The sequence below is a fragment of the Schistocerca piceifrons genome, chromosome 4 (genome assembly GCF_021461385.2).
Source record: "Schistocerca piceifrons isolate TAMUIC-IGC-003096 chromosome 4, iqSchPice1.1, whole genome shotgun sequence".
Lineage (NCBI taxonomy): Eukaryota > Metazoa > Arthropoda > Insecta > Orthoptera > Acrididae > Schistocerca > Schistocerca piceifrons.
In genome coordinates, this window is record NC_060141.1 from 735350034 (window position 1) to 735365061 (window position 15028).

At 39.5% G+C, this 15028-nt stretch overlaps 1 protein-coding gene across 1 annotated transcript in view; it reads left to right on the plus strand.

Moving 5' to 3' along the window:
• The window catches only part of LOC124796141 (carboxypeptidase B-like), a 170723-nt gene that overhangs the window by 57008 nt on the left and 98687 nt on the right, over positions 1-15028 (plus strand). The window contains exon 3 of the mRNA XM_047260233.1: positions 5751-5895. Coding sequence (XP_047116189.1) covers positions 5751-5895 — 145 coding nt within the window. The remainder of the gene's footprint in view (positions 1-5750; positions 5896-15028) is intronic.

Below are 15028 nucleotides of genomic sequence, written 5' to 3' on the forward strand. Positions count from 1 at the left end.
ACTCTGAGGGATGAAGTGGTGAAGGCATCAGAGGATAAAGTAGGTTAAAAGACGAGGGCTAGTAGAAACCCTTGGGTAACAGAAGATATATTGAATTTAATTGATGAAAGGAGAAAATATATAAATGCAGTAACTAAAGCAGGCAAAACGTTATACAAACGTCTCAAAAATGAGATCGAAAGGATGTGCAAACGGCTAAGCAGGGATGGCTAGAGGACAAATGTAAGGATGTAGAGGCTTATCTCACTAGGGGCAACATAGATACTTCCTACAGGAAAATTAAAGAGACCTTTGGGGAAAAGAGAGCCACTTGCATGAATATCAAGAGCTCAGATGGAAACCCAGTTCTAAGCAAAGAAAAGAAGGCAGAAAGGTGAAAGGAGTATATAGAGGGTCTCTGCATGGGCGATGTACTGGAGGACAATATTATGGAAATGGAACAGGATGTAGATGAAGATGAAATGGGAGATACGGTACTGCGTGAAGAGTTTGACAGAGCACTCAAAGACCTGAGTCTCGAAACAAGGCCCTGGGAGTAGACAATATTCCCTTAGAACTGCTGACGGACTTGGGAGAGCCAATCTAAGATAACTCTATCATCTGGTGAGCAAGATGTATGAGACAGGCAAAATACCCTCAGACTTCAAGAACAATATAATAATTCCAATCCCAAAGAAATCAGGTGTTGTCAGATGTGAAAATTACCGAACTATAAGTTTAATAAGTCACAGCTGCAAAATACTGACGCGAATTCTTTACAGACGAATGGAAAAACTAGTAGAAGCCGACCTCGTGGAAGATCAGTTTGGATTCTGTAGAAATGTTGGAACACGTGAGGCAATACTGACCTTACGAATTATCTTACAAAATAGATTAAGGAAAGGCAAACCTACGTTTCTAGCATTTGAAGACTTATAGAAGCCTTTTGACAATGTTGACTGGAATACTCTCTTTCAAATTCTAAAGGTGGTAGGGGTAAAATACAGGGAGCGTAAGGCTATTTACAATTTGTACAGAAACCAGATGGCAGTTAAAAGAGTCGAGAGGCGCGAAATGGAAGCAGTGGTTGGGAAGGGAGAGAGAGACAGAGTTGTATCCTCTCACCGATGTTATTCAATCTGTATATTGAGCAAGCACTGAAGGAAACAAAAGAAAATTTCGGAGTAGTTATTAAAATCCATGGAGCAGAAATAGATACTTGGAGGTTCGCCGATGACACTGTAATTCTGTCAGAGACAGCAAAGGACTTGGAAGAGCAGTTGAACGGAATGGACAGTGTCTTGACAGGAGGATATAAAATGAACATCAACAAAAGCAGAACGAGGATAATGGAATGTAGTCGAATTAAGTCGCGTGATGCTGAGGGAATTAGATTAGGAAATGAGACACTTAAAGTAGTAAAGGAGTTTTGCTATTTGGGTATCAAAATAACTGATGATGGTCGAAGTAGAGAGGATAAATAATGTAGACTGGCAATGGCCAGGAAAGCGTTTCTGAAGAAGAGAAATTTGTTAACATCGAGTATAGATTTAAGTGTCAGGAAGTCGTTTCCGAAAGTATTTGTATGGAATGTAGCCATGTATGGAAGTGAAACATGGACGATAACTAGTTTGGACAAGAAGAGAACAGAAGCTTTCGAAATGTGGTGCTACAGAAGAATGCTGAAGATTAGATGGGTAGATCACATAACTAATGGGGAGGTATTGAACAGAATTGGGGAGAAGAGGAGTTTGTGGAACAACTTGACAAGAAGAAGGGATCGATTGGTAGGACATGTTCTGAGGCATCAAGGGATCACAAATTTAGCATTGGAGGGCAGCATGGAGGTTAAAAATCATAGAGGGAGACCAAGAGATGAATATGCTAAGCAGATTCAGAAGGATGTAGGTTGCAGTAAGTACTGGGAGATGAAGAAGCTTGCAACGGGTAGAGTAGCATGGTGAGCTGCATCAAACCAGTCTGAGGACTGTAGACCACAACAACACATCCTTAGTGTCACTGAGGATATAAATTTGGGTTACTTCACAACTGAAGGAGTTAATAAAACTAGTGTATGTTTTTTTCAAGAGTAAATAATAACCCAGAAATAATTACTTCATTTGTACTCAATGTAGTGCAACATGAAAGACAAGTATGCGAGATTGTGTGTAGCTCAGTTGACGGACCACTAGTTGCCTCTGTCCAGCCTGATGTCAGCAAAGGGCTGTATTTCTAACCGGCCATGCTTGAAACCAACATCTCCAGGTGGTGGCATTCATTTCCAGGTGACTGTGGAATACTGTTCAACTCGTCGTTAAACTGGTTGTAGTATTTACTGTAAGAGATTCCCTTGCTATCTTGTGCAGCACTTGGTTGTACCGAAAGGTGTGTGAAAGCAAGTAACATTCTGTTACAAACATAAGACTGTTTCAAGAACACAAAACAATGCGAAGAAATGTTTTTCTGATGAAGCCAGTGAATTTACAGTCTGAAGGTAGGAATGATGTCGTTACTAAGCAGATGTGAATGTCCTTCTGTTTGAGAGAATCTATTTATGTCTAAATACTACGAATTGAATGATAAGGATAAAAGTAAAAATGTCTAGGATCACATGTAAGTTGTTAAAATTTACAATTTATTAATCGGGTGACCAGTTTCGATCATGGCACGGTCATCATCATCAAAGTGTATGGAAAGAGTAATACATAGTTTCAGAGGACAATACTTAGGTATAAATGTAAACAATGTAATTAGTGTAAAATCAGATTCAACATCTACCCATGATGATGGCTAGAGAGTGTAGCGAGGTGTCACTGACAGTAAACGTCGCTGAGCAACGCACTTCCACTTGAGGTTAAGTAGTGGAGGTTCCGCCCACTGTTTCCCACTAGACGTAATTTGCAGCGATTCCTTACAGCGTATGACATAATTCCGTAATAATATTGCAGTAAATTGTGATTATTAGAAAAGGATACAAATACGAGACGATATGTAACTTATGCAATGAAAAGAAAATTGATTAACGGTGGAGAATCTAGTAATATCCCATACCAAAACGTATTTCAGCGTGGCTTGCTCTCAGTAGCAGGTTGCCATAGCTACATATAGTCGAAAGATGTCTGACAGAACGCAAAGCGGTTATCTAGGAGAGGAAAACTGAATCGATACATAGTATAATTTTCTAACCGGACCTGATAGATAACAACAGATGCCGTTTTTTTTATAGAAATGTAATAAAACATTTGACATGTGTTGAAGAGGAAAATCTAATGCTTTCTGTCAAAACAGCCGTGCAATCAGTGCAAGCTAAGTGAATTGCAGTGGAAGAAATACAGAAATTAACTGAATAACTGAAATTCTGTTGCCTGCAAAATGGAAAAAAAGTGTCAGTACAGTATACTTTAAGAAGGTGCTCACCCACCGGTCGTAAAAAATGTCGTTGTTCACTGAGTAAAAAGCTATTTGTTACTGTTTCAGCTGGCCACGTGTAAAATCGGTGAGTGTTAAGTTTATTTTGAAGAAATTAGGTTAACTGCAAAAGTAACACAAGTCGTTTTATTCATAAAGTCAGAACTTGATTTCAGCTAGAAATAATAGAAAGCGTATATGCTTGCTCCACTTCGAGCATCAGCTCTGCTGTTTGGCCCATGTCGCTCGACTCAGTGCAAGTGCAGTCTAGGTTACCTATGGTCAATGGGATTTTTGTAATTGTTTCATTTATGACACGTGAAGTTCAGAACTCATGTATCAGTCTCCGCAAGCAGTTCTACCAACGATCAAAAATTCAAGAAAAAATCGACTTTGAAGATTCCACAGAAACTTTAATTAAGGAGATATAAGGTCATTTGCATGACGCACCGCACACTTCAAGTTAACTGGCTGAAGGACCGACACCACAAATGTACACGTCATTGAAGGTGATTTCATTGGCACTGAAGCCCCGCTAATGAAGGTAACATTGAGGTGATGGTGTTATGAAGAAGAACTGTCTACTGTTGTTGATGGTTTCAGGATAAACTAGAAAAAACATTTTGTTAGTTGATGACAGATTCCTTCAAATTATTCAATGGTAAAACAGTAAATTACTTCAGTGCTTGATAGTAAATAAAGGTTGACTTAACGTTTACTTATAAGGCTTTAATAGCATTTATTTCACCGGACGTTATCACCTGTAGAAGTAACACAACTTGAAAAAGCAACAAATCTGATAGTGAAATAAAAAAATTAAATTCACCAAAATAAAAAGAAACTCAGTAGCTATCGGAAATAGTAACAAGGTAAGCAGTGGACTGCTGGTTTGAATCCCCTTTATGCCCTTCCTTCCAATGAGCTTTACATTCAATTCAATTACTATAATTTAGATAAAAATTCATCAAATATATGCCAATTAACGCGTATCTAACTATCTTTTGCTATAAAAAATTGATATCTTCTTGTCTCTAATTACATAATAGACACATCGCAAATATTAATTCTTAGTTACCAATGTTTTACAAGAAATCGTTCATCAATTTTGGCTGAATTAAAAATACATTACAAATGAATTAACCATGTTTCATAAAATATCGATAATTAAGATTGTTTATTTGCAATGAAAACTGGAATTTTGTGTGCAGCATGTAATTAGAAACAAGAAGACATGAATTTTTCATGCAAAATTATAAATCATTAACTAGCACGTAATTGATGATTTTTAAATGTAAATGCTGTAAATTGAAGAAAAAGAAAGAACGAAGGCCATAAGAAGACTCGAACCAGAGATCCACTTTCACCAATTACTATTTTTTGACGTTACTGAGTGATCCACATGACGAATTGCAAAAATGGCCTTAAATTTACTAAATTAAACATCTTCAGAAAATTTAAAAATCGATTTTCTTAAAAACCTTTGATAGTTGCACAGAACTAGTTTGGCAGACTGATATTTGAGTTCTGACTTTGACGTACCATAAATATTAAAAATTATAATGCTCAGATTGCAGTGTCGTCTCCTGATAAGACGAGCACAGACTCGCTCCATCAGACTCTGCCCCACTGCATCTCTCAGTTGGCAGTGTGAGAGACAACGCGCGCGACCTGGCGGACGAGTCCGAAGGCTAACGTCACCGGATCACCCCACAAAGAGAAGTGTTTTTCATCACTCGGGGATGTCGAATAATGGAAGGTTGCTGGCTTGGCAGAAATGTACGCAGTAACTGGTCCACAGTTACAGCAGGTGTCCAAACGCCACAGATAACATTGTGGAGGGCTAGATTAACGATGTAACCTTATGATAAGTGGTGCTAAATGGCGTTAAATATGTCAAGGTTTTCTTGATAAACAAATGGTAATAACTTCCGAAAATATCACCATTTTATTCTAACAGTGGAAAATCCAGGATGGAATGATACAATATTATGAGAAGGAAAGTTGCTACGCACCATATAGTGGAGATGAAGAGTCGCAGATAGGCCTAACAAAAACTCTCACAATTATAGCTTTAGGCCGTTAAGGCCTAAGTCAACAATAGACAGACATACGCCCACACAAACACACACACACACACACACACACACACACACACACACACGCATGCACGCACGAACGCAGTCTCAGGCAACTGAAACCACCAGTTTCAGTTCAGTTGCCTGAGAGTGCAGTCGTGTGTGTGATTTGCGTGTACGGGTGTGTGTGTGTGTGTGTGTGTGTGTGTGTGTGTGTGTGTGTGTGTCCCTTGTCATAATATTGTTTCATTGCATCATACTATTCTCATACACAAAGTTGTTTTGCAGACAGTTTGCGTGTGTTGCAAATGCCAGCATTACTTTCCGTTCCAGTGTCCTCCCGAGAGAGCTGAACCACCAGCAGGTGAAGACTGGGACTGCTGTTGGTGGCCAATCACGGATATCATTCACAGAATACCACCGCTACGACGAGGTACCCATCTCTGTTAACCATGTTATGAGAAATGACAAAAAGTGCTAAATAATGCTACCCTTCACGGGAATGCACGCTTTTTCAGAAAATTTCACTGATGAATTCTTCTCTGCTTATCATCTCAGTCCTGGGAACATGTTGTCACAATGCTTCGATTACTTTTCCTACTTATAATCTTGGTGTGAAGTGCTGGGAGCGTGCCCCATCGTTCCTTTACAGCTTATACCCGCTGGACTGCAGACTCTTCACGAACTGAGAGCCTACTAGTATCAATCACGTATCTTAATTTGAGGGAGAAATTTTTCCAGAATGTACATTCAGAGCGAGGTATGATACGAAAACGAAACATGGGCTGTGGAAAGATCTGGAAACAAGACTACCTAATTGTTTGAGACGTTGTGTTACGGAAGGGCTCTGAAGTTTGCTCCCTCCTTCCCCCTCCCCCGCATCCCCCCCCCCTCCCCGTGTGCAGGATCACCTTGGAACGAAATATTCAGAAAACACTAACTAGAAGAAGTGATGGTCTGATATTTATTTATTTTACTTATTGGACCTATTCAGATTAGGACCTTCAGCCAGTCTCTTAATCGGCACCAGAGTTACATTTAGTTACTTGACAAATCACAATAATTTTAATGTGATAAAATCAATAAAATGCTTTTAACAGAGTTAAAAAGATTTTGAAATAACAATAACGAGAAACAACTACCAGTATTAGTACTAGTGGTACAACTACTAATGTTGCTAGTCCATTAAATTCGAGGCGTGCAGCCGAGGAAATAAAATTTCTTGCACTGATATTTCGGCCGCGTATCTTCTCACTCTGAGGATAGCCGGGCGATACGTGGCTGAAATACCAGTGGAAGAAATTTGATTTGCGCGGCTGCATGCCCGAAATTTAAGGGAGTATTCATTACGCCGCAGAAAGTTGAAAATGTACGTTACTAATGTTGCTGTTACTACTGCTAGTAATAATAACGATAATAGTAATAAAAACAATACCATATTAATAATAGTAACTGATACAAAATGTATTTATAGATGTACAGAAGTTATATTCACTGAAACAGCAAATTCTGAGGGAGAGAAATTTAGGAAGACTGTATCTCCTAAGAGCATTATAAAATGAGCAAAATTTTATTGGAAAAAACGATACTTTCAAGGAAACATTCCCAGATGTAAAAAATCGATTTTGATGAAACTTATCTTATCTGTAGAGGTGTGAAAATAATACAATACAATTTTTTGTTTTTACCAATTAAGGGGCAAAACGTGCCCCAAAATGTAATTTGGAGTATCATGTTTCAGGAGAATGTCTTCTAAATCATGATGTCTTTCACATAAAAGCTAAATGTAATTAACATTATTGAAAACTGTATAAATAACTTTTCTAATAATTCGTAATTTTTCAAAATTCCCAATCACTATGAATTTTGAAAAAATCACATACATCCATATGCAATAAAGTTGGTTTCTGAAATCTCATTTTTGGGAAAAAAGCTTTACGCCCTAAACAGTGAGCTGAAAGAGAATTTTCCAAATGCATAATTCAATTGTCTAAAAATTCGATATTATTCTGATGGTTTATTTTTGGTTTCATCTTTGAAATTGTTGTTTTATGTTTTACATCCCGTTGATTTTGATTTTCACACATGTGTACATTGTTAGCTGAAAATAACAGTAAATCATTACTATGGTAGAAAATAATGGCAGCAGTAATAATCTGGAAAGAAAAGTTTGAAACATAACTTTTTAACACCATGCAAATATAAATAAAGCGCAATTTCTTCACATGAAAAGCATGATGGACAACACTATATAAAACTAGATTCAGTAGGATTCTTAAATTTCAGTTGGTGATCCCCTAAAAATCATGATTTTTACGAGACATTTTTCAGTACAGTGGAAAAACTTGGTGAAGGGAATTACTTATGTACTAGTGACTTTAAAGTGCAGTTAACATCATAATCATTCAGTAGAACAGGATCAGAAAATCTTCTCAACAACATTGAATGTCCTATAGATACCATTGTTGTATGCATGTCATCCAGACTTCTGGGATCTGCAGATAAACAGTTTCCTTCACCACGGGTGTGATCTTTGGTTATAGATAAAATAAAGGTAGTTGCACGCCACACACATCCACGCACAATAAAGTTGGTTTCTGAAACATAGTTGTAAAAGAAATTGATGAAGAGTTTTACTGAGAATCCAAAAGTCTCTTTTTGAAGCCCAAAATGTTTTTGCTATGTAAGCAAAATGTGGTAACCTAACGTCTGTACACGTGAAACGATATTTCAGAGACGTTTTCTTACCCAGTCTGTATTAGCGATAGATTCTTGGGATCTGTATTAAAGAAAGCACAATGTTAAAACTTATTTTCCCAAAATTTTGTTTGAGAAACCAACTTTATTGCCCATGGATGTATGTGGCGTGCAGCCGCTCTTATTTTATCTATAACGAAAGATAATTTTTATTTATCATGATTTAAGCGGTATTCCCTCTGAACATAACATTCAAAATTCCATTTTGGAGTACGTTTTATCCCTTAAAAGTGAAACTGGAAAAAAATGATACAACATGTATTGCGTTATTTTGGCCCTTCTACACACATACTAGATTTTCTTAAGATTGTTGATTTATATCTGGGATTGTTCCTTTGTCAGTTGTAATTTGGTAATGAGTGAGTACAGGAATAGAAGTACACGCTACTGTTGCTTTAGCATATGTGTCATGAACCATCTTTGGAATCTGCAGTTGTCTGATATAATGAGAGAAATCATTCCTCAGTCGGGATCCTGCTACTCAGAAGGAGTGGTAGGATATGTCTTATTGCGGAAAAGCTCCCACAGACTGAAATACACTGAGGTGATAAATGTTGTGGGATGAACGTATAAAGGAATATCACGTACACAGGGTATAAAATGGCAGAGATGTCGTTTGTACTCACATTATTTATGTGAAAGAGCTTCTGAGGTGATTAAGGCTGCACAACAGGAATTAACAGCCTTTGAATGCGGAAATCGTCAGAGTATTCAATATGCCGATATCCACAGTGTCAAGAATGTGCCGTGAATACCAAAGTTCAGGTGTTACATTTCACCGTAGACAACACAGTGGCTGACGGCCTTCAATTAACGACCGAGAGAGTGGCGTTGCACATCTATTCACCCATACACATCTCCACAGCCATCATTCACCTCTGTCATCTATGGCCCTTGCCTCAGCGTCGGTTCTGAATAGTGTCATTTTGCCACGCATTGTGTAGTTTAACCATGGTGACAAGTGAACAGTTTCCAAACTTAGTCGTTTCGGAAATGCTTCCGTCTTTGACCCGAAACCCAATAGCCATACCCCTCTGGACCTCAAATATTCCCAAATTACAACAACTGGACTGTTTTCTGTGGCCCCCAACACGTGTTATATACCCTCCACTCCTGGTGCTGCCACCTGCCGTCTGTGAGTAGATATGGAACATTGACTTTGATTATAGGCAATGGTCACATTAATGCGACTTCACCATGTACAAGCGGTTGCAAAGTTTTAGTTTGAAATAAATGTTATTTATGAATTAATTGCCATACTCTTTACCATTTGCAAGTCCTATAAGACACACGATCCATGAAAGCTGTATGGGTGCAATGAAACGAGTTTGTTGTTGTTGTGGTCTTCAGTCCTGAGACTGGTTTGATGCAGCTCACCATGCTACTCTATCCTGTGCAAGCTGCTTCATCTCCCAGTACTTACTGCAACCTACATCCTTCTGAATCTGCTTAGTGTATTGATCTCTTGGTCTCCCTCTACGATTTTTACCCTCCACGCTGCCCTCCAATGCTAAATTTGTGATCCCTTGATGCCTCAAAACATGTCCTACCAACCGATCCCTTCTTCTAGTCAAGTTGTGCCACAAACTTCTCTTCTCCCCAATCCTATTCAATACCTCCTCATTAGTTACGTGATCTACCCAACTTATCTTCAGCATTTATCTGTAGCACCACATTTCGAAAGCTTCTATTCTCTTCTTGTCCAAACTGGTTATCGTCCATGTTTCTCTTCCATACATGGCTACACTCCATACAAATACTTTCGGAATGAAACGAGTAGTGTTTGTTTATTATTTGGTGTTGTTTGTTTATTGTTTAATTTTTCACTTGCAGCTCAGACGAAAAAATATTTATGAAACACACATTGCTTCAAACTCCAATGTGAATGATATTAGTGTGACCACCATAAAATTAGTTGAAACTTATCGTGTTTGGCAACTGCACATTGACACTAATGGTGACGTCATCATGCCTGCACTGTGCATTACTGCTGTACTGGCAAGTTACACTGAGTGAGACCAGCCCATCTCACAATAAATTCATGCTTGTTGGCTTGTTATCTATCCAATGACGCAAGCCGTGCTCGTCAATCTCCAGTGACTAATGCAATGGCCCACTGCACCTTCTCCGAAACTATACTCCTAATCTGGCAGTGGCGCTACATGGAGAAGGCCCGGCCTTTCCAATCTTCCTTAAGCTTGGTTTCCCACGGTGTGTTGTATATGCAACACAAGTTCAAGTTACAAAACACCTGGTGGTACAATTTTCGCTGTTCAGAGTCCGCATTTGACTTCAACCCTAACATGTTAATGCCTCCTTATGCTGTTTAGTTGTCTCTGCCCAACTTAACAGACCATTTGTTGCTCTTGAAATTTCATCACTTTGTGTTTCTTTCTTAAATTCTGTCATAAGATATGTGCTTTGTAGTTTGCAAACATTTGCTACCTACTCCATGGCTTTATATCCTCTAAAATCAGATACTATAGCTTTACACCACATTCACGGTCATGTCCTAGGAATCCAGTCTACCAGAGTCTGTATTACAGATGGATCGGTCGCTGGGTGGCCCCCCATCTCTAATAGATTAAGGCTGTGCAAAGCACAGATTGAGTCACTTCGGCGCTAGTTATTGCAACACTCAAGATCACGGTTACTCGTCGTCACCCTTCCTGATATTGTTTAACGTGCTGCATTTGTTATTCCACAGATTCGCCCCCATTTGCGGCTATTAAATGGTTCAGGGAATGCATGAGTTCTGTTTTCCATGTACGTTTATGAAAAGTTAGGTTCTGCTTAGGGAGTATCTTCAGTGGCTTATCCAGCCAGTAAATCCGCAACAGTGTTATCTTCAATTGATCATCCCAGCTCATTGTGCCTGTTAGATGGAAATGGCCCTGTTACGTCGCATTCTGTCTCGTTTATCAACAATCCACTATCTTTCACTTCCAGTTGTCTTACCCCATGAGCCTTCCTTGCTCATAGCAACTCACTACTGCTATCACAGTATCATACACAGAATAAATCCAATGCAGACCTCCTTTCTGGAAATACAATCTACGATCCGTGATTTTCCTCAGACAACGTGACCCCCTGTTCTGCCCATGAATAATTGCACTGTGCGTGAATTCACGCTCATCTGAGTCACATGAGCTATACGTATTGTAAATTGTTGCAGCTCTTCCTTTGTTGTCACTGCGTGTCTCTCTTCCCCTTCAAATATCAGCATTACACCACCTGTCCTGACCTGCATAACTTTTCCTATGGTTTCAAGTTTCATCAGATAGGAGTGTGTGATGTACCGCTTAAAATGCGCATGTCTGCCTGGCACTAGGACCATAACTAGCAGCCTGCATCTTTCAAAACATGAGACTGAATAACATTCTAATAGAAAATTCATACATTCACTATTAACATACTACTTTCAGTACCACACACATAATATCCTAAACCATCATGAAAAACAAAATAAAAATTCCCTTTCTACGTCCTTGATCTCAGAGCATTTGGTGGTCCCTGCACAGGTTCATGTACACTTCCCCATGTACTGCCTCAATTTTTCCTTTTTACTTTCTCCTTTGGTTCCACTCTTACTATCATTGGGATCGACACTGGGTCACCTCTAAACCGTTGCAGATGTTTAACAAGCACCGCTGTCGACGTTGTTGGTAAATGTAGGATAACACTAACTGGCAACATGGTTTCTATTACGTGGTACCTCACCACAGATTTATTTGTCTTGCTTTTTGGTGTATATGGACTACACAACATCAACACTGATACCCTCTGTAGTGCAGTAAGCTTCCCACACATTTGACAGCTTCCTCATGTATCTCAAATACCTTGATGTTCATCTTATATTCACTTCTACACCATTCACACAGTTCTCGTGAACTCATGGACTGACGCCCCATCCTTGCCTCTTTTTGTCTTAATCATATCAAATGGTAATGGCATTTTTGTCCCATGCACTAGGTCATATATTAACAACCCTGTACTGATGTGGACCTTTCAACTGTATGCACACAATAAGAAAGGAAAGATATGTGCCCTAATCATTGTAGTGATAGTACACATAGTAACTCACCATTCTCCTGATCATCCATTGCACCTATTCTGTCCTTCCATTCGACTGAGGGCCAAGAGAATTAGTTATAATTTCTTTATGTGTAACAAACAACATAAGTAATTTATCAAGTCTGACGTGAAGTTTTTCCCCTTATCTGTAGTCATCGTTTCTGGTACTACATACTTCAGTATTTACCTATCAATCATCACCTGTGTGACTTAACTGCGTGCTGGCTTATCACAGATATCATCTCGATACAGCAAGAGAAATGATCAATCACTGTCAACAGAAAACAGTTCTTTGTTAGTGTCCAGTTAAATGGTCCTAACACATCCACCCCATTAATCGCAAACAGTCTTGAAAGTTCTAGCAATCTTTGTAATGGAACATGCTTACGACTCAATTCCACAGTCTGCACTCACTGCCCATAATTCTTGACTTCCTGAATCACATCTTCTTTTCTTCCGTTCCACTGTTATTCTTCTACTATCCTACAGTTTGTTGCTCTGCATCCTCCACATCCAGACAACACATAATCATTTACATCGATTAGAACTTCTTCTTTCCTCTTTGCTGTTGCCACTGCTTGAGCCGTGCATGGCTCGTGTTTGTGCCATATCTGTTTCTACTGTACTACCACCTTGTTATATTAATTTCAATTACTCGTGTCACCAAGTTGCTGCCTTGCCTGCCTGTGAGTGACAGCACAAGAACTGCAAGAATTGCAGCAGTGTAGATTTGCATAATGAAGTATTGCACCACTTCACCAAGCAAAAATATTGATAGTGAAGATAAACTGGAGCAAATATTTTACTGTTTATTTGTACACAAATATTTTGCAGCTGCAATCCATGTGGAATAATTGCAATATAAAACCATGTATTGTGCAACAGATTGCAGCATTTTTATTATTGATTTCTCAGTATATATCTAGCTCTGTGGTGATGAATTTCACATAAGGCATGAACCAGTTGAAAGATTACGGGTGGTAATGAACATGTACAGACTGTACCAATGACATCCTTTACAACTTTGTCACAGATTTAATGGCCAACTAAATTTCATTTCAGTGCATTCAATTTTTTTTCTAGTAGTGAAAATGGAAAGAACACAACTGTAAGTATGCAATGGTTCAAAGCTACATATCGTATATCAAGCAATCGAGCAACTGAATGTAGGCTTCTTGCTGGATGGATGCACATTTAGTACTCTGGAGACTACACATCACAAAGGCAACTACATATGAAAGTATCAAACACAATTTATGATCCAACAACAACTATTCCATGCAGAAAAGAACATGAAAAAGTCAAAAACTGTAGCTAGTTTAAAACACGGACAGTATAGGAAAAATATCACTCTACCAGTGAGTGAAAAACCAGAACTGTCAAAATATTCTACAATGAATAATTCTCCCAAGTAGATAATCAAAGAACTAGGATTCATGTTTTTGTATTATTTAATGGGATTGCTTGTTCATCTTACTACAGAGCACAGTCAAGAAACTTTCCAGACTGCTTTCTACCAACAATTAAAAAACTCAATTTCTGTAGGTACTACTAGTAAAATATGTGTACTTCAGTCTTACTATGGCCATGGTAGTGTACATTTGTGTGTGCTTATCGATATAAGCCCTGATGTATTATCTTTGCTGGCTGCTATTACTTCCGGTTGTCATGTGTTCGGAGTGTGTTTGGATCTGCCAGTGAGTTGGGAGGTGCTAGCAGTGTAGTTCGGACCTGGCAGAAGTTCAGTCAGGGCACAGCTGCAGTGAGGTCTGGAGAGTCATGACTTGCCCGATGGTAGCCGATACATATCACTGAAGTGCGGACCACCTCGGTCAGTCGTCGGTCAGTCGGTCATCTTGTCAGACAACGTGTATGTTGGCCGGGATTTGCTTATGGATTGCTTGCATGTGCTGACTCGTATTTCATTCTTGTCACTGCACAGTCGCTGCTGTTAGCAAGCGTTTGTGAAACTGTGTGTAGCTTCTGATGTCGACTGCTCAGTTATTTTAATGCTGCATCCGTGCTGATGTGTGGCAGTTCGTCAGTTGGTGTGGATCAGCCAGGAAATCTCTACATGGCACAGTGGGTCAGGCCCGCTGGCGGTCTCTACACAAAGTCGGAGTGTGTGCGAGCTGTTCTGATTGCTATGGGGTTCGTGACTCACTGACCCAGGACAAAAAGTTGGGTGGTGATTTAATTACTGAAGCCAGACTGTTCACACCGTACCGTTGGTTTTCATGGTTGGCTGATGGGAGTATTCCCGTGAGCAACAGCGAGTGTTCAAGTTGGTGAAAGTTTGGCTACCATCCGGTGGAGCTTAACTGTATTTTGGTTATTTGAAGTCCAAGTGCACTAGTGGAATTTTCTGCCTTGTGGCCGTTAGCGTTCCGGTTACCTGCCCTGGCCGCTGACGTAAAATTCGGGAAGTGTCCTTTCCTCACCGTGTTGTTGCTGTCCAGCATGTGTGTGTAGTTTTGACAGCTTATGCATACTTGGTTGTGGATGGCTACTCCTTTTACGTTTTAACTTTGGAGTTCCTTGTGTACTGCTCAGGTGGAAAGCAGGTCGTCTTGTTGGTGGATCTGTTGACTGTGTCTTGGTTGGGTTGCCGGTGGATCGGATATAGTTGGGCTGACTACCTGTCTCCCCTAAGGGAACGTTAATATTTCAAGTGCAGACCGACCCCCACAAACTTCTGAGGGCCGCTGGCTGTACTGCCTTTTCTCATTAGTGTT